At 38.5% G+C, this 25,269-nt stretch overlaps 2 protein-coding genes across 2 annotated transcripts; one reads left to right on the top strand and one right to left on the bottom strand.

The window, feature by feature from the left end:
• Nucleotides 1–1,508: 1,508 nt before the first annotated feature.
• LOC139739868 (uncharacterized) lies at nucleotides 1,509–7,528 on the bottom strand. The gene is made up of 5 exons (XM_071650472.1): nucleotides 7,439–7,528; nucleotides 5,480–5,595; nucleotides 3,782–3,865; nucleotides 2,503–2,629; nucleotides 1,509–1,842 (listed from the first exon to the last, which is right to left on the bottom strand). Exons 1-5 carry the CDS (start codon nucleotides 7,524–7,526, stop codon nucleotides 1,661–1,663), a joined length of 597 nt encoding a protein of 198 aa, XP_071506573.1. The 5' UTR covers nucleotides 7,527–7,528; the 3' UTR covers nucleotides 1,509–1,660.
• A 210-nt stretch (nucleotides 7,529–7,738) lies between these two features.
• Nucleotides 7,739–23,584, top strand: LOC139739928 (ELMO domain-containing protein 3-like). The gene is made up of 13 exons (XM_071650528.1): nucleotides 7,739–7,749; nucleotides 9,553–9,733; nucleotides 10,116–10,292; nucleotides 10,934–11,152; nucleotides 12,973–13,060; nucleotides 14,184–14,198; nucleotides 15,980–16,068; nucleotides 16,396–16,519; nucleotides 18,288–18,410; nucleotides 19,322–19,452; nucleotides 20,052–20,128; nucleotides 20,877–21,004; nucleotides 23,131–23,584. The coding sequence occupies exons 2-13, from the start codon at nucleotides 9,566–9,568 to the stop codon at nucleotides 23,316–23,318; spliced, it is 1,527 nt and encodes a 508-aa protein (XP_071506629.1). The 5' UTR covers nucleotides 7,739–7,749; nucleotides 9,553–9,565; the 3' UTR covers nucleotides 23,319–23,584.
• The last annotated feature ends 1,685 nt before the right edge of the window (nucleotides 23,585–25,269 follow it).

Raw genomic sequence — 25,269 nt, 5'->3', positions numbered from 1 at the left:
ACCTTTGACCTTTTGGCAAGAAACTTCCCACAGAATATATATTTGGTTACACATGCATACATCAAGTTTAAAAAAAATCCTTCAGGCATTGCATAAATGTAAGGAAAGTAGTGATATTTTGAGGAGTTGACCTTGACCTTTGACCCCTGACCTTTCACCCATGACACCCAACTTCCCTAGATAATCACTGTCCATCGGTACATGCATATATACTATTAAGCTCCATGAAGATACCTTGAACCATTTGCGAGATATGGAGAAAAACATGAAATTTCAACCTTTTTTTCACAAAATAACCTGTGACCTTTGACCCCGTGACCCTAAAATCCAAACAAAGTATCATCCCCCCAGGATATACCCTCACACCAAGTTTGATGCAAAACCACCTCACGGTTCTTGAGATATCGACAAAAACAAAACAGGACGGACGTACGGACGGACGGACGGACGACCCGAAAACATAATGCCTCCGGCCACTTCGTTGGTGGAGGCATAAAAAGGATGACCCTATTGAATTAATTTTTTTTTTTCCTGCCTACTAGGGTACATTCGAAATCACAAATAGAAGAGGCCTGCTAGAATAGATTGCCCGTTAGCTAGTACGTGCATCAGAGTGCATGCTCAACAGTAATAGTGTATTTGACTCAAGTTTTGCTGGCTGTGTGTCTACTGGCAGAGATCAGTAATAAAGCTGTATGCAATTTATTACTGGGATTCCTGAATACAGTCGACTTTGCTTAAGTCGACCTCGCATAAGTTGGATATCGCCCAAGTCAAAGGTGTTTTCAAGTTCTCTTCTCTCAATATTCTATTGGTTTTAACCCCTCATAAGTCAAATTTTCTCTAAGTCAAAGCTATTTCTTCAGTCAAAATAGATTTGACTTAGGCGAGGTTGAGTATAGTACAGTGCACTCCCGTTATAACGAAATGCTCGGGACCGGCAGTTTTCTTTCGTTATAACGAAATTTCGTTATAACCGAACAAATACAATACATAACAAAAACAAGGAAACCACGTATATATGTCATATTCTGTTTGCTGAATACTCATCATACACTGGAAAGCTATGTGAAATATTATGGGATAACTGTATTGCAATAATAAACGCAAGTTCCCCTCAGAAACTGTGCATGACACAAGGAGCGAACACACAGTGGTGTGAAGCGTTCACCCATGCAGAGACGCTATAAATGCTTGTTCCGCTACGTATTTTCGAAAGCAATTCGCATTTCGTTATTACGGAGCACATTTCTTTTGTTTTTCTTTGTCTGTGGCGCTCGGAAAAGACTTCGTTATGACGGAAATTTCGCTATAACGTGTTCGTTATAAGCGAATTTTGTACCATAGACTTTAATGGTGATAATTTTGGGACCAGAAGATTTACTTCGTTATAACGAAATTTTGTTATAACCGTGTTCGTTGTAACGGGAGTGCACTGTATATCCCAATCGGGCCAGCCTTCCCATTGCATGGTATCCCCATGCTAACGAGTCTTCAACAATCTCCCAACAATGCCATTACATCATATTGAAAAATAACTCTTTTAAGTGTCCCGAGCTCAGAGCACACTGGTCTGCTTTGCTCTCCTCCTACTCTTCTGGTGCACTCACAGTCCTTGTTTCACGAAACTCCGAGATATGGTTCACATTGTCTCCATCTTTCAGCTCTCTTTCCCCGTCTCCGTGGCGACGCCCTGCCGAATCTCTTCCAGTTCCTCCTGGCTGAGTGGACTGTCCGGTAGGTCTGTCGCCTGACCGATGTCGGGATGACCAGCATACTTCACGTCGTACAGACTTGGATCCTTGAGGAATACTGTCTCCCTGTACTGGTTTGGCATGAAACCTGGAGTGATGGGATGAATTCATGCAGACAGGATGATTCTCTGCCAATGGTGCATGCTAATTTTCAAGCATCAAACAAGCTTAGTGTCAAGAACAAAATGTCTGCAAAGAACCTAAATCTTCACGACCTGTCGTGTACAGTCAACCTTGCATAAGTCGAATGATCGTCTAAATTGAAGGTATTTTCAAGTCCTCTTCTCTTTATATTCTATTGATTTTATTTCTCGTAAGTCAAATTTTCTCTAAGTTGAAGCTATTTATTCAGTCCAAACAGATTCGACTTAGGCAAGGTTGACTGTATGCCATATTCAAGAAATATCTGTAATTTACCATTTTGAGCAGTAAAATAACAATGTTTGGAGCTTTTTGTGCTGTATTCTTCATGCAGGATATTTAAAAGTCTGTCAGACCAATAGCTAGATTAAACCTATAAACAAAATGAAATGCATCATTTATCAACATCTATTTTTATTTCTAGAGATCAAGTGTGTAATCCACAAAATTTGAATTAAAAATACACTGCATTAGAATTGCATTGTTCTCTGCTTGTACACTTGTATGGATCTGTACAGATGAAAGCATAACTCATCAGAGTATCTGCCAACTTGACAAGAGGTGACACAAACGATAGCCAAGACCTTGAGCAAACACCACCACCTACCCATCTGGACTGCCCTCCTGATGGCCTTCGCGATTCGCCTCTGCTGGGGCTCACACAGCCTGGTGATGTGCCTGCCAAAAATGCGGCCCGTGTTTGGCGAGACAAACTGGGAAAGCAGCTGCACATTCTATGGAACAAATAAACAAAGACACACACACATAACTATGTTATAAAACATATATTGACCAATCGCATCTCAGAAACTACATTTGTGTGGTTTGGTGCTGTATCTTTTTACTGTGAATTTTACAATTCACTGTTAATGTTTTAAAAGGCATAGTTTAAAAAAAAACTCTTTCCCTAGTACAGAGCAAATGAGGCATTTCTTTTCCATGTCATTTTTTTTTTTCAGTTGCCTCAATTATTAAATTCTTAGCTGACTCTGACATCAGCAGCACATTTATGATTATCTTTCAAAATGGATGGATGGATTTTTTTATTTTTTTTTTTTTTTTTTGGGGGGGGGGGGGTAAATTCTTTTTAATTTTTAGCACTCGATACCCAGTTCAATCAAATTATTTTTCCAGTGGAAGAAATGTAGTAAAATTCAGTCGTCAGTTCAATGATGATAAGGTGATAACTTGTGTCGCAAATTCCCCCTGGACTTGATCTGTAGGTCGTAAGAGGGCTCAATCCACTCCATTTACAAATTGACATTGATTAATAATAATAAAAAACAAAAACAATGTAAAACCAACAGAAAAGGACAAGTTTATCAAATTAAACAAAAAAGAGAATTAAAGTATCATCACTCTCTATTAGCACTGGAGAACACATATTTCCATGGCGATTAACATGCACATTTGTCAGTGACCTACACAAATATTGATCAGGAATCAGTCATAATCAATGCAACTGTGTGACTAATACTGTGAGAATTGAAATCATACTGTAAGCTGTGAATTTATGTCAGGTGATATGATTCAAGATTTTTAATGGCTGCTGATGGGGGCTATAACAAAATAATGTGTATTTACAGCTGCATGTTGAAGATATAGTATAACATATATTGCCTTGTCTATCATTGAAATACAATACTTATAACACTTGACAGTTCCTTGGGAGTTATATTTTGCCCTAGTGACAATATTTTTCTCAAAACCGCCAGCTTCAGAAAATATAATCTCCAGGGAGAAATATAACTTCGACAAAATGTCAAGGATTGTACTACAGTGTACACCTCTAGAAAGGCAATACAATGTATCTGTGTATCATATCATCCGTGCGAGTGGTTCTTTGCCTATCTCTGGAACAGCAAGAGTTCGTAAACATATCTTACCTTGTAAGATACTGGTACTTGATGTTTACACAAGATACATTTCTCAGCTTCCTGACGATAAGGGTCTTCTGTACAGGAAATGGTCTGCAGGTAAATGAGAGATTATTAGTATGAGAATTATGAGACTCTTGAATCTGATGGAACTAACCCTTGCTTGCTAAACAATAATGAGTGCGAGCAAAAGTGTACACAATAGTCTTGACTTTGAGAGTAACATCTGAAGTGGCATTGATATTGCACCATTGAATTTATGGTTGCAACATGAAGTACATGTAAATTTGAATTAGATCCTTTCATTCTCAAATAAAACGTGCCTTATACAGTCTGTTAATATAAATAGAATGTGTAAGGAAAATCAACAGAATATAGCCTCTCGCAACAACAAATTGAAGTTTCAGCTCTGATGTGGTATATACTGTATAGAATTTCAAGCCACACACTATCAAATGACAGCTGGTAAAAATGGGAAGAGATTAAAAAGAGGGGTGCCACAATTTAAAGGGCATGCCATACATCCAGAATGTCTCAAGCATGACATCAATTTTGTGAGCTTATTTGACCACTATTTGACACATTAGCTCCCTCAATGTGGGCAGAAAATAAGGGTACGTGCATCAGGAAGAAGAATACCCCCCCCCAAAAAAAACAACAACAACAACAAAAAAAAAAATCTTAAAACTGCATTGTCTCCTTCACACAGTAACAAATCGATTGGTGGTAACCATTGATGTACACTTAAACTCCAAAACTCTACTATGAATAACAAGTGGTTAAATTGATAAAGTGCATATTATATTTCTAAAAGAGATCACCAAAGCATATCAACTCGTTACAGAACAATATCCATGTATAACAATCAATTTGGTTTGTGAGACAAAAGAAAAATGAATGAGAAAGATGAAACATATACACCAAAAAACTGATACATACATTGTACACTGTAAATGGAGAAATATATCAATATTAAAGGGATGGTATCGTTTTGGTTGAGATTGGTATTCAGGTTTTAACTTTTTGTGAGGTAATTACAAAACACTTATATGGAATATTGAAGAGCATACAATTCTTAAAGGAATTCAAAGTTTACTTGATGAAAATTGGTTTTGAAATGGCCAAGATATCAAAAATCAAAGTAAAACAAAGTGGTCCCAATGAAAGGTGGGACCCATCTTTCATTAGGATATCTTTGTTTTTGCATATCCCAGCCATTCCAAAACCAATTTTCATAAAATAAAGTTTTAATTCCTCTTGAAATTGTATGCTCTTCCATATTTCATAAGAGGTTTCTAATTCCAGTGTATTACAGAAAAAGTTGGAATCCTGAAGCCCCATCTCAACCAAAACTATACCGTCCCTTTAATTGCTGGAAAGATTACATTCACCAGTACATATTGTGCAAAAAATACACAAGAGATACGACTACAGTGCACTCCCATTAAAATGAACATGGTTGTAACGATATAGTCGTCACAACAAAGTAGCAACGAGGTTGCAAAATTGTCATCTATATAATGTATAGATCTACACAGTGTATATACTCAACTGTTCGGCTACAGTGAAAGTTTGATAAAACAAAAGAAAACAGCCAATTTCGAGGACTTATTACAATGGGAGTGCACTGTAGAATAATGAGCACTATACAAAGAGAGGAGAGAAAGGGAGATTATAATAATTAAGTTGACTGGAACTCTTTCTCACAGTATCGTGCGCTTCCACTCGGTCTTTGATGGCTTCCCCCAGGCTTGCAGACTGTGAGATGGCTCTTGTTTGTGTTGACCGAAGATCTTGACGAAATAATGCACATGGTCTCATACCTACAATAATGAATATTGACAATTGAAAAAAAAATGATGATTTTGAAATAATAACATGTAAAAACAATGATACAATATATGTAAAAATAATGATAGTCTTTTTTTTACACAGGTTAGCCTCTCTGTGCTGCCACTGCTCTCCCAGATGGCCTTGCCATTATCATTACCCTAGTGTGGCCGGGAACCCATTTATACACCCGAGTCAAGAGGGACATCTGTTGGTGGGTAAAAACATCTTGTCCAAGGATGTTAAAGCATTTGACAGGATAAGCATTTGACAGGATTCGAACTAGGGACCTTTGACTGCAAGTCAAGAGTCATATCCACTATGTCACAGTCCTCAATGATGAGGATGATCTAAAACAAAAACAGTGAAAGATGTACAGCTGTACATGTAGAACAGTAGAAGAAGGGAAAGCTTTTTTTGGGTAACATTCTAGAGTAGACAACTGTGCTTTCTTAAGAGGGTTTCAGCTTCATTCCTATCTTTATTCCTCACATTTTCAATCTTGCCACAAAAGCTCACTCATCTGTATCAAAACTAATCAAAAAATTTCTATATATGAAAAAAAAAAGCTTACTTTCTACGTCAATGAGGGCCCTGGTTCCCCTGATTTAGTTCATTCTAACTTTATGATCATTGGCCAGCAGCAGCAGCTACATGTAGCAAGCTGCACTGGAGCGGTGGTGGCAAGACAGAGCTACCGGCTACCTACAGTGTAACTATACACAGCCCTGTCGATGTACACAAATGCTGGCACACGGGGATGCCGTGCTTTGCACGGTGTCTGGTCTGGCTACCGGCTACCATGCATATATATCCTGTATGCTGTACACACAGTTTAAGCAAGCACTCCTGAATGTCTGTGGCTAGTACTTTTCATGCGTGCACAAGATATCAGTGGCATTGCAATGATGGGCACACCATCATTTAATACTTTAAATGTGCACATGTTCATGTTTGCGTGTTGTTCTATAAAGCGACCTGTAACTCGACCATAACATAAGCTGTCCAATAATTTAAGTTGACCCCCGGTGCGGCGTCATGAGTACGTTAGAAACCGAACTGCACCGCGCCGGCGACCCTCTAACCCCGCCCAACTCGTATGTTGTCATTACAGTGCCCCGGGCCGGGGTTATAATCACACTGCATGCCTGATTGCCTAACTATCGGCCAGTAGCAGTAAGTAGAGAGTGTTTCACATAGACTTTTAAGAGAAACTTTAAAGTTAAGATTGACTAAGTTAAAATCATGGTAACAATAATATGCCATCGGCATTGGTTTCTCTTTTTTCCAGTCTTAAAATAAACTAGGTCTAGACAGATAATTTCACTCTTCTAACTTAAACCCTAACGTTAGTAGTAATAGTGACAATTTCAGAATCCAACTGGCAATTGCCAGGTGATTGTTCATTCCTAATTTTACGGATTCTATCCCCAGATCCTTCGACCCCATACCTTTTTAATCTAACCGTTAAATTTTATTTTGGTAATCAAAATCTGTATGAAAAATTCACCAAAATTTTCATTCTTATAGTTATACAGAAAAACTGGACCGAAAGACTATTAAATCACACACAGCTTTATGGCATCGCTTTGAATTCTTCGTAAAACACCCCCTTGCTATTATAAGTTTACACTTCTATAAATATACACGACTATTAAGCTTCAGTCCCACCTATTGGAAACAAGGTTAGATAAATTTTACGTGCGATACGCTCGATATCACATATCGTCTTGATGACCGTACGTAAATTAGTTCATTTTTTCCTCCAATACTATAGACTAGGATTATATCAATTTCATCAAATCAAACAAAAATACATTTGGTGGCATATCTCACCCGGGTTTTTTAAAGACGAGGCTCGAAACTGCGCCTTACAAATTTCCAGCGATATTCTCCGCACATTTCGTGCCATTTTGTAACACATGGATGTCGCCATCTTGAAAATTACTAGAGTTTGTTTAGGACACGACATAGTAACATCCATAAGTTCCCTTGCGATAACCCAAATATTTTTTAAAAAGCTATACATTATTCAAAGTATTTATAAAAAGCGTCTTGATAAGAATTTGTACTGAAATAAAAATAAATGTTTACATATTTTATCAGGCAGGTGATCTACTCTCAAATGAGAAAATGGCGACCTCCTGGTGAGTGATTTTCCTTGGCAACATTCAACAATTTGTCTCTTTGAGTCTTTATCGAGATATCACTTCATCAGATCATTTCTGATAAAATGACATGTTGCTTGTTAGATATGTAATCAGTACGTGTTCGTAGAGCAAAATCAGTTTAAAAAGTCGCTCGATATTAGTGGTTTTAATTAGATGAGGATGAGGCGAGCTGTGACTCTGTGAGAATAGTGAGATGACAGGTCTGTGCAGCTATGCAGACTGTGTGGTGATTATGATACGTGATTGTGATGAGTAGAAAACTCCAGCTCCTGTCTACATGTGCAGCATGGTCTGTGTGGTGTGGCCCTAAAATTTAGCCGTAATGTTATGTTACACTATTCATGTTAAAGCAAAAGAAATAATTACAGAAAAAATGGAGGGGGTGCGTGTTAGAGGCACCCCACCCCTCCCCCTTTACGGAATTCCTGTATCGACTATCGTATCCGCCCCTGATTATCTGAGCATGACATCACCTTGTGATCAGCCAAGTATAAACAAACAAATATTAATATCCAGACACCTGTACAAAAGTTTGTATGTATTCAGTGTGATACATGCTGTGGTGCCTAGCTGCGCCAGTGTCTTCTAGATACATTACTTTTACTGTTTATAGATGCATGGGTACATGTAGACACTCTGAGTTGAGATGAAGAGTAATTTGAATAGAATAATTCACTAACTAACTGCAATGCAGATGATATTCTGACTGAAGTTCCTTTAATTGAGTCAACAAGGGTTACCGGTTAAGTGACAATCTTGTTAGTACATGATGGAATATTGTGAATAGGGAGGATTAAGGTACCCAGCGCATCCCCAACTTTTGATCTTTTGTGATAAAAAAACAACAATACAAGAAAAAGCAAAGTTGATAATCACACCTGAGGCTGAGAGTCATCGTCCCCCCCCCCCCACCCCACCCCACCAGTCTCTTTCTAGTCTCTCTCTGTCCCTCACTTTAACTTTGTCTTTAGTGAAGCTGTGTCAGACGCTTGCTGTTTAAAGCTAATGCCAGCATTAAAGATCATGAGATACAGACTTAACGAATTGTAAGACATTTCTCTGCAAGTTGTATCAATTTTTTCAGTGTTTAACCCGTTGAGGACGAGTCCTGAGTATACTCGGGCAGGTGTCATGGGAAATGCGTGTTGTAGCAAAGTCAGTCCGTCCTCAACAGGTTAAGCAGTGTTTTTTATATAATTCGCAGGATTCTTTACCGCCTTTGTTTAGCAGCTTGCTGATCTTCCAAAACAATTTTTTTTTTTTTTCTTGCTCATGTTTGGCATGTAGATGGGGAATAATTTTCCTGGTATGGCTTAGCAATTTGCTCTGCATCTTTTATATGACTGCTATGCAAAATGTAGTTTATCTAGCAATTTCATGACATAGAAATTTATATCATTTTGATAAAAATATTTGTCCATGAACCATAGACTAAAATTGCTCTCCAGTTTTGAGAAGGGGAATTATTCATGGCATTCTGCTTCTTCCAGGAGTCGTCAGTATGAAAATAATTATATATTTGTATCTAAATGTTCAGTGTTGTTATTGTTAATATCCTTAATTTAAGCACTATTATAATTATCATGTCTTTGATGTCACTATTACTACTAATACTGACTGATAATGACTTTTCTTCTCTCTTCTCTTGTTATTATTAGTATTGTTATTATTATATTTATTATTATCATCATCATCATCATCATCATCATCATCATCATTTTTGTTGTTGATGAGCAATTGCAGTCCATGTTAATTGAAGAATGTTCTTATTCCAACTAGCATTGATGTAAACATGAGTGCAGCAACATCCCTGGCCCTCTCTGATGCGGGACCAGGTCATAATGGGGATGACGATGATGATTTTAATGGCATCATTGAAGACGACGGACAGGCTACGGCACAGGATAGTTCATCATTTGCCGCTGTCAACTACAAAGTGTCTATTGAACAGTACGAGAAGGTGAGTTACAATACACCGGCTGTGGTGGAAGGCATGGATTGGCATAATTAGGTGACATAAAGTGCACTGTTTTGTCCAAGTTAAAGAAATCATGATTCAAATTTAAACTTGGAAAGCACGCAAAGAGCACATACCTCCCTCAAGCAGCTCATTTCCACCCATATACATATACAATAATGACACTCTTTCCCATTGATAAAGAAGTGATTGGATTGGATGATATGATAGCAAATCAAGCAGCACTATTTCTTTGAGGACATTGAGATGTTTTCCTTCTAATCTTTCTGTAATATTCCAGGTAACAGCCGTACTCCTGTATGTGATTTGTATTGAGACAGCTTTGTTGAAGCATTTCTGTGTAATATTCTTGTATCTCAACCAGGTTGATGTGTTTCAGACATCATCAGCCATTAGTGAGCAGACATTGACCTCAACGACAACCAGTAGTCAGAAAACAGAATTCTCGTCAACTGAAATCAGCCAGGAAACGGGAAACTTGTCTCCATCTCCCACTCAGCCGGCTGCAGTGGAACAGCCAAATGATGCTGGACCAGAGGAGGTATTGAAAAGATGCTTTTACATCAAGTCAATTTTGACTTCATTATTGCTATTATATAAATCTCAAATTTGAGAAAAATGTGCCACAGTTTAGACTTAGATAATGCCCCATTTATCACAAATGTAATTTCAGTTTCAGGTATTTGTTTGGTCTTAATGTTGAAAGGAGAATATTATTATTTGTGAAAAAAGTGTAATACCCATTTAGTGTTTGTCATGAACTAAACAAATAAAACAAAGACTAATAATTTGTAGAGACAAGTCACTGTATTTTAAAGCCAATTGTGAATATGGGAACTGATGTGCCAAACATGAATGTGCACAATGCGTAAGTACTGTATACGCTGTTTTTCGCGTAGGGCCTACATGTAATTTTCGCGAATTAGGAGGTCATAGACATTTTTGTGAAACGTTGTTTTTTGCGAATTTCCACAGATGCCAACGTAAATGCACTATCACCCAAGTGCATCGAGACATTTTCTTGTGTTGTTAAATTTGCAATACAATTATGATTCACAAAATTCATGAAAATCAAACCCTTGCAAAAATAACAGCTTATACAGTATTATTTGAGATAGTTGAGGTGAGTCAAAGGTGACTTTCTCTTCTTTTCTTGACTTTGTATCAATGCTAATTTTGAAGGAAACCCAGACCTTGCCAAACAGCAGTGTAGGACTGGCTGGAGGGAAAACATCATCAGCTGATCCTAGTGTGCCAGTCCCTGGGGAGACTCCTCATGCTGTATCAACTGCCCCAACTGTAGTGGTGACTGGTGATCCCATTGTAGTCAATGGCTCCAGTCCTGCTGATGGGAAGGCTGAGAAAGATGGGAACACCACTCCCTCTGACAGTATCCTGAAGGTACTTATGAAAGATATATGTATTGTCACTGGGGTAACAAGACCTTGTATCTCAAATTTTGGGCAAAATCACTATTTTTGGATTCATTGTCAGATAATCAGTTAAGTGATGTCCTGTCCAAATCCTGTCTTATTATACCCAAAAAATGAAGCCACCACAACATTTCCAAGAAAAGGCAATCCTGTTTGTTATAGTGCTTAGACTACCATGTTTTTTAGCTCTCCTGAACATTTGAAATTTTTTTAGATACAAGGTTTTGTCCCCCAACAGCAATATACGTTACTAGTAAAATTGCACCACTTATAATCAACATCATCTTCTTCGTCATCTTTGTGGTTGCCATAAGCATTATCGTAATTTCATTGCATTATCACTAACATCACTTTCATCACAATATTTTCTATCTCTCCAGACTAGATCACTGTAATAGTTTATTATATGGCACTACATCACAAAATATCCAACGTTTACAGCTTCTCCAAAATCATGCTGCTAAATTAGTGTACAATAAGCCCAAGTTTACCCATGTGACACCCCTTATGAATGATCTGCACTGGCTTTCCATCTCTAAGAGAATTGAATTCAAGACTGCTACACTTGCATACAAAGCCCTCCATAATGAAGTACCAATGTATCTTTCTGAGCTCCTCCACATCCACCAGTCAACTTATAACCTCAGGTCCACCACACGTACTATGCTTACCATCCCAAGAACCCGAACAACAGCTAGACGTCGCGCCTTCATCAGTATTGCAGCACCTCAAGCCTGGAACAGTCTCCTCACAAATATCCAATCAGCAGTTAACACAGATCAATTTTAAAAACTGTTGAAAACCTATTTGTTCTAAAAGTAAGACCTCTTTTTAGCTCTTACTTAATTCCTAGTGATCTTACAAGTTTACGGTCATTGTTTATTTGTTTTGCTTTGTACTTTCTCTGTTTTGTTTTGATTGGTAAATATTGCTGATTTCTTGTATTTTGTTAAAATTGTTGAAACGCTTTGTGTCTGTTTAGAAAAAGGCTCTATATAGATATTGGTTATTATTATCATTATTCTCTTTGTTTTATGGAATGAGAGGTTGAATCACTGTATTTTGCACTCTAATACTTGCTGCTCTTAAATACCATCAGACCTTGTAAACGCAAGTATTGCCAAATTGTTTACAAATAGTGATGATGATGGTGAAGACAATGCGACTACGACTACTGCTAATGTTAAAACTGTTACTAGTACACTGTAACACTACTGCTACTACTATTGATGATAATGATAATAATGATCTACTACTACTACTACTACTACTACTACTACTACTACTACTACTTATTATTATTATTATTATTATTATTAATATCATTATTATTGCTATTATTATTTTAAAGTTGTAGTAATGATAAAAATAACAAGAAGAACAATGGTAATGAACAATAAACTATGTAATGTTTCTCAACAGTGATGTCCATGTTGATATTCTCAGAGACTCCAACTCTCCCGTTTTCGACGGGAGATCTCCCGCCGAAACCCCATTTTTGCAAAATCTCCCGTTCTCCCGTTTGAGAATTAATTTCTCCCGCCCTGGCTCTGTGTCTCCCGTTCAAAAGGATTTCTTACTTATTGCTATTGTATGTTGCAAAAAAAAAAAAAGGGCTTATATAGCTCCAGAGAGCAGAACCCTGGGAACTTCGCGCTTTGCACACATCAACTTGGAGTCTCCCGTTTGCTAGGGGTTTCAGGCGGGAGAATCTCCAGATCAGAAGGTGCTTTGGGTTGGAGTCTCTGTATTCTTATTGTGTTTTTTCCCCTTCACTTGTCATAATAGGCAGAAGTTGGTCGTACTACAGTGGAACCGTCTGAGCAGCTGCTGAGAGCCCAAGCCGAGTGGGATGCAGTGGAGACTATTCAGCCAGGTAAGAAAATGGGTCTGGAAGAGAGACTATACATCCTCACTAATTTGATGACGGGTGATGTCAGTTTGTTCAGAATCTCCTAAATTGTGGCAATAATTCAGCATAGATTTTATTTTTCTTATGTATCTGAAACTTTTCCTTTAAATGTAAACAAGATATAAGTCCATTTGTAGTATGTAATAGGTATGAATATTCACAACTGTATGGCATATGTCTTAGAAATGAAATAACCACAACAACACAATTTGTTGGGAAAGGGAAACAGGTGTTATTACATTTCTACAATCTTTATTTCATTCATTTTCTTTCCTTCTTTAGTCAAGCAAATTTACTTATGTATCCAAATATATATGGACATATTTTTTTCCCCCATGCATACTTGGTATCAACTTATCCAGTGCACCTGGATATGAAGATATTGATCAGTGATCACAGATTCACAGCAAATCTCTTGAAAAATCAATGAATTTTCATGAAAATTTTGTTTAGAAAATGAATTCACTGACATTAAGGTGGAGTAGTATTCACTTTTAGCATTGATCCGGTTACCTTGTACATAAACTATCTTGCAGCATTTGCTTTAATTAAGAAATGTTCAATTCATGATGTGTAATGATACAGCTGTACATACCTTCTCTCCAGTACATAATATCATCAGTTGATGGCACAATAAACCTGGCAGATGTCCAATAGAGAGCTTCATTGTTGACGCAGTGTTGATTCACTGTGTATGATTCTATGAACATCATTTAATTAAAGGAGAACTCCGGATGATTTTCAGCCTTTTGCATTTAAACATCTACAAATTGGGTAAACTGGGTACAGACTAATACAGAGTTTATAATGATTGGAGTAAGGAATAAGAATATTTTCAAAATTCATAACAAATCACAGAGAACAAGGATGATGACATAGCAGCGTCATATAAGAATGCATGATTGGATGCTCATAGAAACAGAACAACAACAACAACAAAAAGAAAGCATACATAAATTCTACGCAGGTGACCTTATTAAGCATGTGGTATTGTAATGGAATTACGTAATAATATACCTGTTATTTGTACCAGAGATATCATGTGTAATAAGTGATTATCATTTTCTCTGACGACTGTCAATTGTAGGATCTGTGTCACCAGGTATAGTATAACGTTCAGATTTTTTGAACTTTGTCCAGTCTTTGTTAACTTGTATTTGTGATTTTTTAGAATTTTCTTTTTAGCAGTCTTTAGAAAATTTCTTTCTGCTGAGTGTTTTTTTTTTTAATCTGTATGTCTTTATTGCAGTGTGTGGGGATGGAATTGATTGTTTCACAAACTCAGTATTAGAACGAAAATAGGATGTCAGCACTTTTATTGATTTGTTTTTCTTTTTGCAATTCTCAATTCTCTTAATTGTTTTGATACTTTATGAATAAGACATTTAAGTTTAAATTACCAGATATGTGTTGTGTTTGTTTGAAATCGTACCATAACTGTCCCTGATATGTGAACCATGTGTGTAAAAGCACTTTTGAATTGTTGATATTGTGATAATTAGTCTCATTTCTCATTACCAGTAGTCAGCTGTATAGAGATCTGATTAATTCACTGATTTGTATTTAGAAGGCACATAAATGATGAATATTAGTGTTAAGTAAATCTTGAATACTGGTATTAGCTGCACTTATAATGTGTATAGTTTTCTCAAAGGGTTACCTTAACTTGTTGCCCATTGATGTTGTGTCTCAGTGGCTAAGTCAGTATCGTTTTTTATCACTAAATTTTTCTGTGGAGTGTAGATGTGATTGTTCCTCTATCGACTGAATGTTGTGCTAAGTCAGTCAGGTGTGCATGACAGTGTTGATCTGTGTTAAATGTGTGAAAGCACTTACACCTCTTCCTCGTCATTACACGTCAGTAATTTCCGCTTCATGATTGCTTCATGAGGTCATATTGTCATGCTAGAATGGAGTACTGTAAAACGAGTAATGTTCACGTGCATTTTAATTTCGCGAATTTCGCAAGCGCCAAGGTTCGCGAAATTAAAATGCACGCGAAACATCTTGTCTATACTACATGCATTGAATGCCAGTAGCAATTCGCGAAAATTTCATGCCACGAAAAAGGCTGTTGGCTCCAATTCGGGAAAATTTTGTGCCGCGAATATATCATGTTTTACAGTATTATGCAACACACCGTTAGAGTTGCGCACAAATTCTGCAGTCATAATGCACCTTTTTTTATCTACAAAGCACTTTCACGGTGTCATGGTCTTTACTGCGTGTGTTGATGGATTGATTGGATTTTTGTTGTGCATAAACGCTCTTATTTTTATTTATTGCATTATATTTTGGCCTGTTTTGCAACTGATCTCCATTCAAACAAGAGGAAAAGGAGAAAATATAGTCTCAAATATCTTCGTAAGTCTGGCAGAGTAATGATAGCAATGCCTTGTGTGATCAGGGAGATTACTACCTGTATCTTTTTCCATGATAATCTGTTGTTGGTTATGTACAGAGATTTACATATAAAAGGAAATAAAATTTTTCGAAATGAAGAAACCACAAAAACAAGCAGACAACAATACCTCCACATAAAGTTGAATGGGGTGAAGTCTTGCAAAGACTGTAAGATATATATTTTTTTTTTTGTTGCTTCTTCACGTAGACAAAGCTCAATGGACCATTCACCACCATACTTGAATCTATAGGTATTCATAGCTGCGCGTGAGGTTTACTTTAGAGCATTAATAGCACTTGTCTCTGTGAGAATCATTTCATCATGTATGCAACCAAAGTGTCGGACTTGAAGTCTACGCCATTAGATGTACGTTCTATGTCTAATGATATAGCAAACTTGTTACAGTGGATAGTATCATATGATAGAGGGCGCTAGAGTTTTTATTCTGTGTCTTCTCTTTCTTTTTCCTCATAACACAGGGAAGCACAGTGCAGTAAGGAAAGCACCAATGGTGTCTTTCAACGAAGCCCTGGGCTTCTTTCAGACCAGTAACATGGAGCCATATTTGGTAGGTGATGCTGTGATTGTCCTGCTTCTTACTATGTATATGACTTAAAGGTTGTATATCCCTTTTGCAAGCTGCACAAAATATTGCATGGTTGAAGATTGCCTCCCATCATTGTATATGATTTTTTTTTTAAGGAATGGAAAACTGTCTCGAGCTTGCAAGTAACTGTTCAGAATTGATATTTCCTAACAAGAGCTGTGACTGAAGGTGAATTTGAATTCAAAATGGCCTGAAGAAAATTGTTTGTAGTCAGTTTTATGAGGACTGTAGTCTCTTAAGATGAAGTCTGATGGTGATATTTCACAGTCCTAATCCCTCTTCCTACAGCAAAAGATCAAGCCATGCATCGAGAGGTCAGGCTTTGCAGCCATCAGACACATGATACTCGGACCCCCCAGGATCAGCAAGGGTTTGATGGATGAAAGAAACTTGGTCTTTGCAATAGCACAGTGTGAGTATACTAAGTATACACTTCCTTAACAATATTACGATAGATGTCTTGTAATGCGAGTGTTTAAGACCATTTTACGGATTTTATTTTTCTTGCAATAGTGCAGCTTACTATTCTGAGCACAAAAAAAAAAAAAAAAAAATGATGTTACAGTGCAATTGAATTGTATTTAGTGATTGTGTTGAATAGAGATTTGTGAATCAGTGTTGAGGAATTATATTTCCAATACAATAGATGAAAGACAAATGTTCATCCACGCAGCAAACGTGACATCTAATTTGATTTTCGATCTTAAAGCTTTAACAGTAGACTGTCAAAATACCAGTACAGTCAAACCTGTCTATAGCGGCCACCCAAGGGATCGTTATAGACAGGTGGCAGCTGGAGACAGGGTCTTTAACTTGCTTTTTGTCATGGGGGGAATTGTTTTCGGTGGCCGTATACAGCAGATGGCTGCGAAGACAGGTTTGACTGTATATGTTTCTTCTTGGAAAGGCAGAGTATGCTGTATCACCAGTGATCAGTAAGCTGATGCCATAATAGAAGTGATTATCGTATCAGTCTTTCCTGTCAAATTGATGGCATTTACAGAGTAAAACAAAGAAGAAGAAGAGAGAGAGGGAAATATCTCTTTCTTTGAATGTGTATGATCTGCTACGGCATATTTCATTTGAAATTATATATTTTGATCACTTCTAGTAAAATAACAGTAGAAAATATTTTCTTAACAAAGTGAGTGAGTCATAAGCAATCCATTTAAGAAGGGACTTCTGTAAAAACAATGTGGTATTGTAAATTTAAAGTGAAAACAAAGTTCTGGTAAGGGCTTGAGAACCCGTCTGGCACCATTTCATATATGCTTGCAATATATCGAAAGAGTCTACAAAGAAACTTACCTGGCTGACGCGGTTTGCCGGAATGATGAGTCGTTTTGGAGTATTTTGAGAAAAATAATAAAAGTAGGTAGACCGACTTTTATTCCAGAAGGCTCCAGACTAACTCGGTCTCAGGGAAAACTCGACCCTATTTCAGACAATTTACACACAGTTCGTGATGGCCATGTTCATCAGTACTCTATAATACTACGGGTATTAAACAAGGCCTTACTGAGCAGACAGGAAAGTGCGTGCTAATCCTGTACAAAACAAATGGACAGTGCGCGGTCCTCAAGCCTACTAGTATACGCACATCAACTCAGTTGCTGAGATGCGCAGTCTTTGAAGTTTTTGTTGTTGTTTATCAAGCGTCTTTTATTGTTTTTAGAGGTGCTTGAGAGGCGCACACTAATATTGCATGCGCGCCAAAGAGGTTTTTGATGCGCGCGTTGTAACAACTCGGACCATTACTGCGAGTAGCCAGAACGCTACAATGTAGTTTATACAGGCCGCTCCCATATGCATAGTACAACACTGTACAATCCAGAGGGACGACCAATACAACTCATCCCGCCATCAAGCAAAGCGAGGCCGAGTTATCCCCGAGTCCGAGTCTAGCCTGACCTCGTTCGGATAAGTTCTGAGACTGAACGTTTTTGGTTAATATTTCCCATTTTCGTCGTTACCCATCGAATATCTTGTTACTACAGCGTTATTCCGCACATTTCCTAGGCATACGTTCACATTTTGGAGCAAAATTTGACAACTTTTGCAGGTGTACCAGAACTTTGTTTGGGCTTTAAAAAGCAGCATTTGGGAGATTTCATTGGCCTCAGTTTGAAGTGTGAGAGAGATTCCAGAGACTTAGCTTGACATGAAATATCTGCATACAGATCCCTTTGATGATGAGCAGCAGATCCACAAACGTGTACTCCAAACCATCTACAAGCAGCTGACAGGAAGCACCATTGACTGCCCTCGCTATGGCTCCCACTGGGAGCAGATCGGTTTCCAAGGTAACGGATGATGCGTAGGCATTAATATCAAAGGGCTTTAGTAGTTAAGGATAAATTCAGAGCAAGATTGAAGCTGTTTGTAGTATTTTATAGTATTTTGCATGTCTAATTGTAATAGTATAAGTGGTACAAGTTTTGGACATGGAATACCACTTGGCCTTCTTCTTCTTTTTTTTAAAGTGATTTTGTCATACTTTTTGTCATGATATTATCCAATTTTTGTGCTGTAACTTATGTGCTGCAAAATAATGATTTTTCTCTTTCCTTAAATGTTTTTATTCAGATGCTTTTGATTTTGGGTGATATCAATTTTTATGGAGTGCCTGTCCTCTCTCTCCAGTAAAGTATTGATGAGTGACATGGTCTGAATTTAACTCCAGGATAACTGCTGTGCAGTTCAGTCAATGATAATTGATACAGACAACAGACTACATTCAGTGGCACTTATAAGGACTTAGTTTTATTTTAAGGAGAGTCATTGCATTTTACTAATTATCATAACTGCTCATTAATATTTTGGCATGATAAAGTAAGTGGTACATCATTTTCTAGATCTGTGTCACTCAACCTTTTTTAAACCCGAGGCCCACTTTGGCTCCTGCAACGTTTTTGAGGCCCAGTTCCTTGTGTAGATCGAATATAAATCATTTTTATTTTTATTCTGGGAAGACGTCGCAGCCAACCTGCAAGAGCTATGCAGCCCGCTGGTTTAGAAGCACCGTTCTAGGTGATTATACCATTGAATAAGTGGAGTGTGATTTGAATGAAATTTATGATAGTGACTGTAAACTCTGTTCATTAAAGTATCATGTGACTGTGTATGAGCTAGAGCTGTTGGCATGAATGTTGTGATTCCAAACATGATTTTATTTACCCACGGGTCACCCTTGCCTCCTCCCCGCTTGGTCCAGGAACTGACCCGTCCACTGACCTGCGAGCCTGTGGCTTCCTCGGCCTTCTCACCCTGCTGGACTTTGTCATGGACTCCCAGAAGTTTCCTCTGGCCAAGGACATCTACCGACTGTCGCAGCATGAGACCCAGGTCAGCTCTAGAAGAGGGGTATCCACTCCCCTTCTCCCCCCTTTACGCCCCTTGGTCAATCTTAGCTGGAGCTATCATGAGTTGTACAATCACACTGTGCTTACAGCCCTCAAAGTTAATAGAAATCACTGAAATAACATATAAAAGCTGATTTTCTTTCAATATTCTACAGCTACACATAAGCCTGCATTGATATTTGAGTATGAGATGATATATGATGTTCTATGAATGCAACAATAAGACAATGAGAAGAGAAAAAAAAGTAATCCCTCTATTTTCAGTAACTTCTGTAATTCTTAAATGGAATGGGAGCCGTGCTGTTTTTGTTTTGTTTTGTTAGGTTTTTTTTTTTGCATTTATTAATGCTTATTGTCATTTGATATTTCACAGTCATCAGCATTTCTTTCAGCTTTTATACTGTATGCAGTGACTCTAATGTCATAAAGCTAGCTCGCACTGTACTTTGAATATGTTGCATTGTGATATTTTGGACCAAAATTTAGGGTTTGCTGGCTTTTATTAGCAGTACCTCGATGTCATCAAACTTATAAAATTTCGATGTAAACTTTAGCTCGCTTTTCATCTGTCTTGCTGCTTAGAACTTTCCTTTCTGTGTGATGTCCATCAACATGACAAGGATAGCTCTACAGACACTACGAGAAGAACATCTCTCAAGGTGAGGTTTGTATCTTTAGGATACATCACTTCTAGAAGAGGACTTGTGTATCTAAAGTAGGCATTCTCACTTCAGCACCAGTTGTTAAGACTATCTTTTGCATGAATGAAAAACTAAGGCCAAGAACTAAACATGTTATTTTAGAGTAATGAGCCACTGTAAAATTGGGTAGGTTGGGCATTTCTACTTCTTAAAATTTATTTATTATGATTTTTTTTTTGAGCATGCATGCACTATACACAGATTTCATTGAGCAAGATACGCAGTAATATGGGCATGGATATTGCGCAAACAAGCAGCATTGGGCATGCTCACGAAATAAAGAGAGGTTAAACTCTTGCCGAAACCACTCAAAGTGCACAATTTATGATGGGATACTGTCAGCAACACTTCTGGGTTTCTGCATACCAAATTCAGTGCAAGGTGGTGTGATCATATGAGATATCAATGACAAAATAAAGCTTACAAAAAATGTTGAGTCAGAAATATTTTACAAATAGGGCAGGTAATGCCAATAAAGCATTTTTTTTAAACCTAATTGAGTTTTTAACATATATCACTTGATATAGTTATGTCATTCTTACTTGAAGTGATTTCAGTGTGCTGACATCACCTTGAGACATACAAAGTTGCAAGTTCTGCATCATGTGTATTCATGAGAAGGTTCAAATTCTGAGACAACATGATAGCCTATGCTGTGATGTTGTTTGTGATGGTACATCATGTATTTTTTTGTTTTCCTTGGCAGAGAGTGCAATCGCAGGAAGCAAGTCTTTGGCGTCATCAACGACTTCTTTGCCAGCATCTTTCTCCAACTCTACCAGGTTTGGAAGCAGCAGAGGAAGACCATTCACGATTCAGGCTTTGTGCTTAAAGGTGAGGGTGGTGAAAGCAAAAACTACTTGCAGAGAAAAACGTACGGACATCCTTTCAATGGTCACATATGATTCGGCACGCCGTATGCCGGAGTAACGTCATAACCTGGGGTACGGCGTTGTGTAGCGCCATCTTGTATCCATTATCATGCAGTTGTACAATGTTGTCATGGCGACTGTTTTTTCAACATCAGTGCCAGCATAAATCAGCGCAGCGTTCCGATTTTCCTTCCTTGTCAACTTGTGTAAGCTAATCACAATGATTATACAAATTTCACTGAGTAGCTATTCAAGAATTCAATTTTTTTTTTTAGTTATGTTTATTATACAATCATTAGATAGATTAAAACAGAGCATGTAAATGAGAAAAAAAATATTATTTGCATGCACTAATTGTTGCATAATCACGAACAAGAAAACAGTTTTGTGCATAATGATACAAAAATTATTTTCACACATTTTTTGGTAACCCAAGGCACAGCACTGAAAAAAAAAATAATAATTCAACAAAATGACGAATTTTCATTTGGTACCCCAAGGTACCAAATATTGCATCATATATGGGACCATTGGCAAGAACATAAAACATACTCAAAATTAAACTTATAAGTGACAGTAACATTTGTATGCTGGAGAGGAAAAGTTATGGTCTTTGTTAGGATGCCAGTTGAATTTTTTATTTCTGCATGCTTTGTCATTTTATCGATGTGATTTCCACATATTCTTCATGCTGTGTATTAGCGATGGTGAAATATGAGTACAATGAATTGCTTAATGCGACAGGGAACTAAATTTCCTGATAGTATTAAATACATGGGACTAGGACAGTTGAGAATGTGTTGCAAAATGGCTAGAATGTTAGTTTTCAAGCCACTTAATGGTATAGGCCATAATTTCATGTCATGCTTCCTTTCATTTGTGTATAAGAGAGGGGGAAAAATGAATTTGGGGTACTGCCAATATGCAATTGCCTCCTGGCCAGCCCTGTTTCAGATGCATTGTGAGATGGCTCGGTAGCAAAGTTGGATCTGAGCTGTGTTCCATCTCACTCACTAGACCAATGTGCGAACAGTGTTCGTATATGTGAGTGGGATGAGTCTGGGAAAAGCACTGCACACTGTAGAGCTTGCCAACCAACCAATGAAACCAGGTCATGTCTTTCATCCGGAGGGGTATTTTTGAAGATTTCTTTGCTTGTCATCGTATAACCAGCACATTGCAATGTTGCAGTGATGACCTAACGTGTAAACTCTGTATGCCAAATTCAAACCAAGAAAAAGAGTACTAATGAATACAATGCACTTATATGTTGCATTGCATCATGCGTGGAGGAAAACATGAGCTAGACAACCAGAATCGACAATGCTACTGAACTATCCCACAGTGCATCTGTGACAGGGCTCTATAACAGTGCTTTGCATCTCGGTGGTACCCAAAATTGGTGATCTATCACTTGGTCTACTCCCACTTAGTCTTTAGTCTAACAGCCATTTAGTCTCAACCTACACGGTCTAATCCCGTTTCAACGACAACCAGTTCATCTAATGACCATTTAGTCCAATTGCCACCCATCCTCATTACCAGTTGGTGTACTTCCGAATGGGCTATGTCCGTTTTGTCTAATACAGTGCACTCCCGTTATAACAAGCATGGTTATAACGGAATTCCAGTTACAACGAAATAAAAATTCAGGCTGCAACATTATCGGCTCTATGTATTTTTATTGTTTACTTGTTCGGTTATAACGAAATTTCGATATAACGAAAGAAAACTGCCGGTCCCAAAGACTTCGTTATTATGGGAGTCCACTGTACCCACAGTTTATTAGACAAAATGGGGGAAAAAAAAATCCAAGGAGACAAAATTGCAATTATACCATTTGGTCAGTAGATGAAATGATAATTAGTTAAAGTGGGCATTAAACCAAGTGAGGATTAGACCAAACAGGCATTAGAGGAAAGATAGTTGACCAAATGAGTTTAGCCGTAGTGGTGTTAGACGAACTGGGAAGTAGACCATCTGATAGTAGACCAAGTGGCAATAAACCCCCAAAATTATTCCATTCTCTTCGTGGTCATTGGTACTGTCAGCATTTCTGCAATGACCTTTATATCTTTCCTTCACCAGAACTAGAGGCCAGCTGCAAAAAGAATCCCAGGACGCTAATGAGGAACCTGGAGCTCCATCTTGTCGAGAGGTCAACGAGAGGGGGCGACTCAACGCCAAGGGGAGGGGTGCCGAGCAACTCGCCAGCCAAGAGCAAATCGAGCATGGACTTTGCCGGCGTGCACGAACTAGACGACAGTCGAGGCTGAAAGAAGGGGCAGAAATGTATCCTTCTTGGTGACTTGTGCAAGCCAAAGGAACAGTCCTCTATGAGCTTACTGTGTTTTCTTTCGTTCAAGTAGGACAGTGCGTGTTAAAATGATCATGAACTCTGCCAAAGCCGCCTTTACGATGTTTGTTGCTGCTGGTCAACTTTTGTGCTGTTGTTTGTGGTAATGTGTATCTGTTTTGTTGCATCAGATAATTCATTCTGTTATACCGCATTGTCCCGGGTAAAACATCGACTAAACCAAAATCCTGGAGTGCATAACCATTCATTCTGTTTGACTTTCGTCGAGAGAAGATATTCATCTTCTTTTATCAAGCAAGATTAGTGTAAATGATGCAAGTGCCAAATATCATACTGTTTGTTTTTGGTTGGTTGTTTGTAGAGGTTCAGCCTGATCGTGTTGCGTTGATTCTGCTCTGTTTACGAAAGAGAGCTGTAACGATCTGTTGCTAAAGTTTTGATTGCCCCACATACCCTGAACATCCATTGTGTGTACTTGTCTGAGGACTGAATGATAATACCCTTCTTCAGAGAGTGAGGCATGCTGATGATATACAAGCTCCATCTCAGGCTTGCACTAGAGACCTTCTGCATCTGAAGTACAGGATGAGGTGCAATCCATTGATATAAGCTCTGTGGTCTTTTATGTCCTTCCTGTAAGCTTCCACCGTCTGGGTCTCATTTCATAAAAGATGTAATGATAGCAATTCTTGCTGAAATGGCAACTTTCTTCACAACAGCCGACTAGGAAACAGGATTCTGGTTATTACTATGACACTCACCATTGCAACAAGAGTTGCTGTCATAGCAACTTTTTATGAAATTATGCCCTGATCTGGGTTATGGGGCAGGAAAATCCCAATCACAGGCCTTGAAATAGGATTTTGGAGGGGCAAGGCCATTTAGAAAAGGGCACTTTTTCCAAGAGGCCAGCCATTAAAGGGCACTTAGGTCAGTCAGAGGGGCACCAAGGCCACATTGGAAAGGGCATGTTGGGTGTTTATACGTGATGTGAATGCCCCATAGAGCTGTATGCTATCGACCGTGCTGCTACACTCCAGCAGCGCTCGCACGCATAAGATCTCTCCGCAGCAGACGACGTTAGGCAGTAGGCCATACGCAATACGATGTAGGTTACAGTACGTTCTCAACACATACGCCGCGCTCGCTTTGGAGCACTTGCGGCGCCATTTTGTTTTGAGCATGCGGGCATGAATGCAGAGCGAGAGAGATGGCAATGCTCGCAGCCGTCCGACAGGCCTGGCATTTTTTAGCATGGCTTGCGACCACTTGCTCCGACCCGCTGCTGCCTAGCTAGTAACTCTATGGCCGCTGCGCTGCAGAGGAGGTCATGACGGTAAAAGCCGGTCGGGCGTACACGTACATACACGTCGTCTCGTATCTCGGAAAGATACTTTGAGTTTGAATCAGATATATTGGGACGCGAGTGAACTGAAGGTATGATATTTGAGATCAGGAAAGTTGTTCAAGCTTATTAAAGTGTAGACTTTGAGAAGGGGCATATTATATGTCATAAATAATAACTTTCATTCTAAAAGGGCACCACGGCCACAAGAAAAAGGGCACATTTTTTGGGGCCGTAACTTTGATCAAGGAAAAAAAGGCATTGCGGCCAACGAGAGGGGCACCGATGGCCATGGCCGTCTGTGGCCGTCGGTTAATTCGAGGCCTGCAATCAATGTCTTGTGACACCCAAGAATGGTTGAGTTACAACACCTTGGATATTTCTGTGCCAGCGTTGGCAATGGGTCTGAGAGACCACTTGCCTCGATACACAAATTCTGATCTCTTTCAGTCCTGAAATCTACATTTCCTGCAAAATGAGGTAACCAACTTTTGCTCTTTTGATTTGGAGAATCATTTATTTATTTAGCCCTCCCCCCCCCCCCCCACACACACACACACTTGGT

This window comes from Diadema antillarum, unplaced genomic scaffold, assembly GCF_040938485.1.
Source record: "Diadema antillarum isolate AM-2024a unplaced genomic scaffold, OU_Dant_1.0 seq00000821_RagTag, whole genome shotgun sequence".
NCBI classification, from domain to species: Eukaryota; Metazoa; Echinodermata; class Echinoidea; order Diadematoida; family Diadematidae; genus Diadema; species Diadema antillarum.
Note: the sequence above shows the minus strand (reverse complement) of the source record. Positions and strands in the feature narration are given on the sequence as shown.

What these genes read in the sequence shown, in the direction of transcription:
- LOC139739868 (XM_071650472.1), bottom strand. Translation starts at nt 7,526, where the DNA reads ATGTGTTACAAAATGGCACGAAATGTGCGGAGAATATCGCTGGAAATT. An exon ending in CTCGTCTTTAAAAAACCCGG is followed by an intron (nt 5,596 to 7,438) that starts GTGAGATATGCC and finishes TCATTATTGTAG; the next exon opens with GTATGAGACCATGTGCATTA. An exon ending in AAGTACCAGTATCTTACAAG is followed by an intron (nt 2,630 to 3,781) that starts GTAAGATATGTT and finishes TTTGTTCCATAG; the next exon opens with AATGTGCAGCTGCTTTCCCA.
- LOC139739928 (XM_071650528.1), top strand. Translation starts at nt 9,566, where the DNA reads ATGAGTGCAGCAACATCCCTGGCCCTCTCTGATGCGGGACCAGGTCAT. An exon ending in ATGATGCTGGACCAGAGGAG is followed by an intron (nt 10,293 to 10,933) that starts GTATTGAAAAGA and finishes CTAATTTTGAAG; the next exon opens with GAAACCCAGACCTTGCCAAA. An exon ending in GTAACATGGAGCCATATTTG is followed by an intron (nt 16,069 to 16,395) that starts GTAGGTGATGCT and finishes CTCTTCCTACAG; the next exon opens with CAAAAGATCAAGCCATGCAT.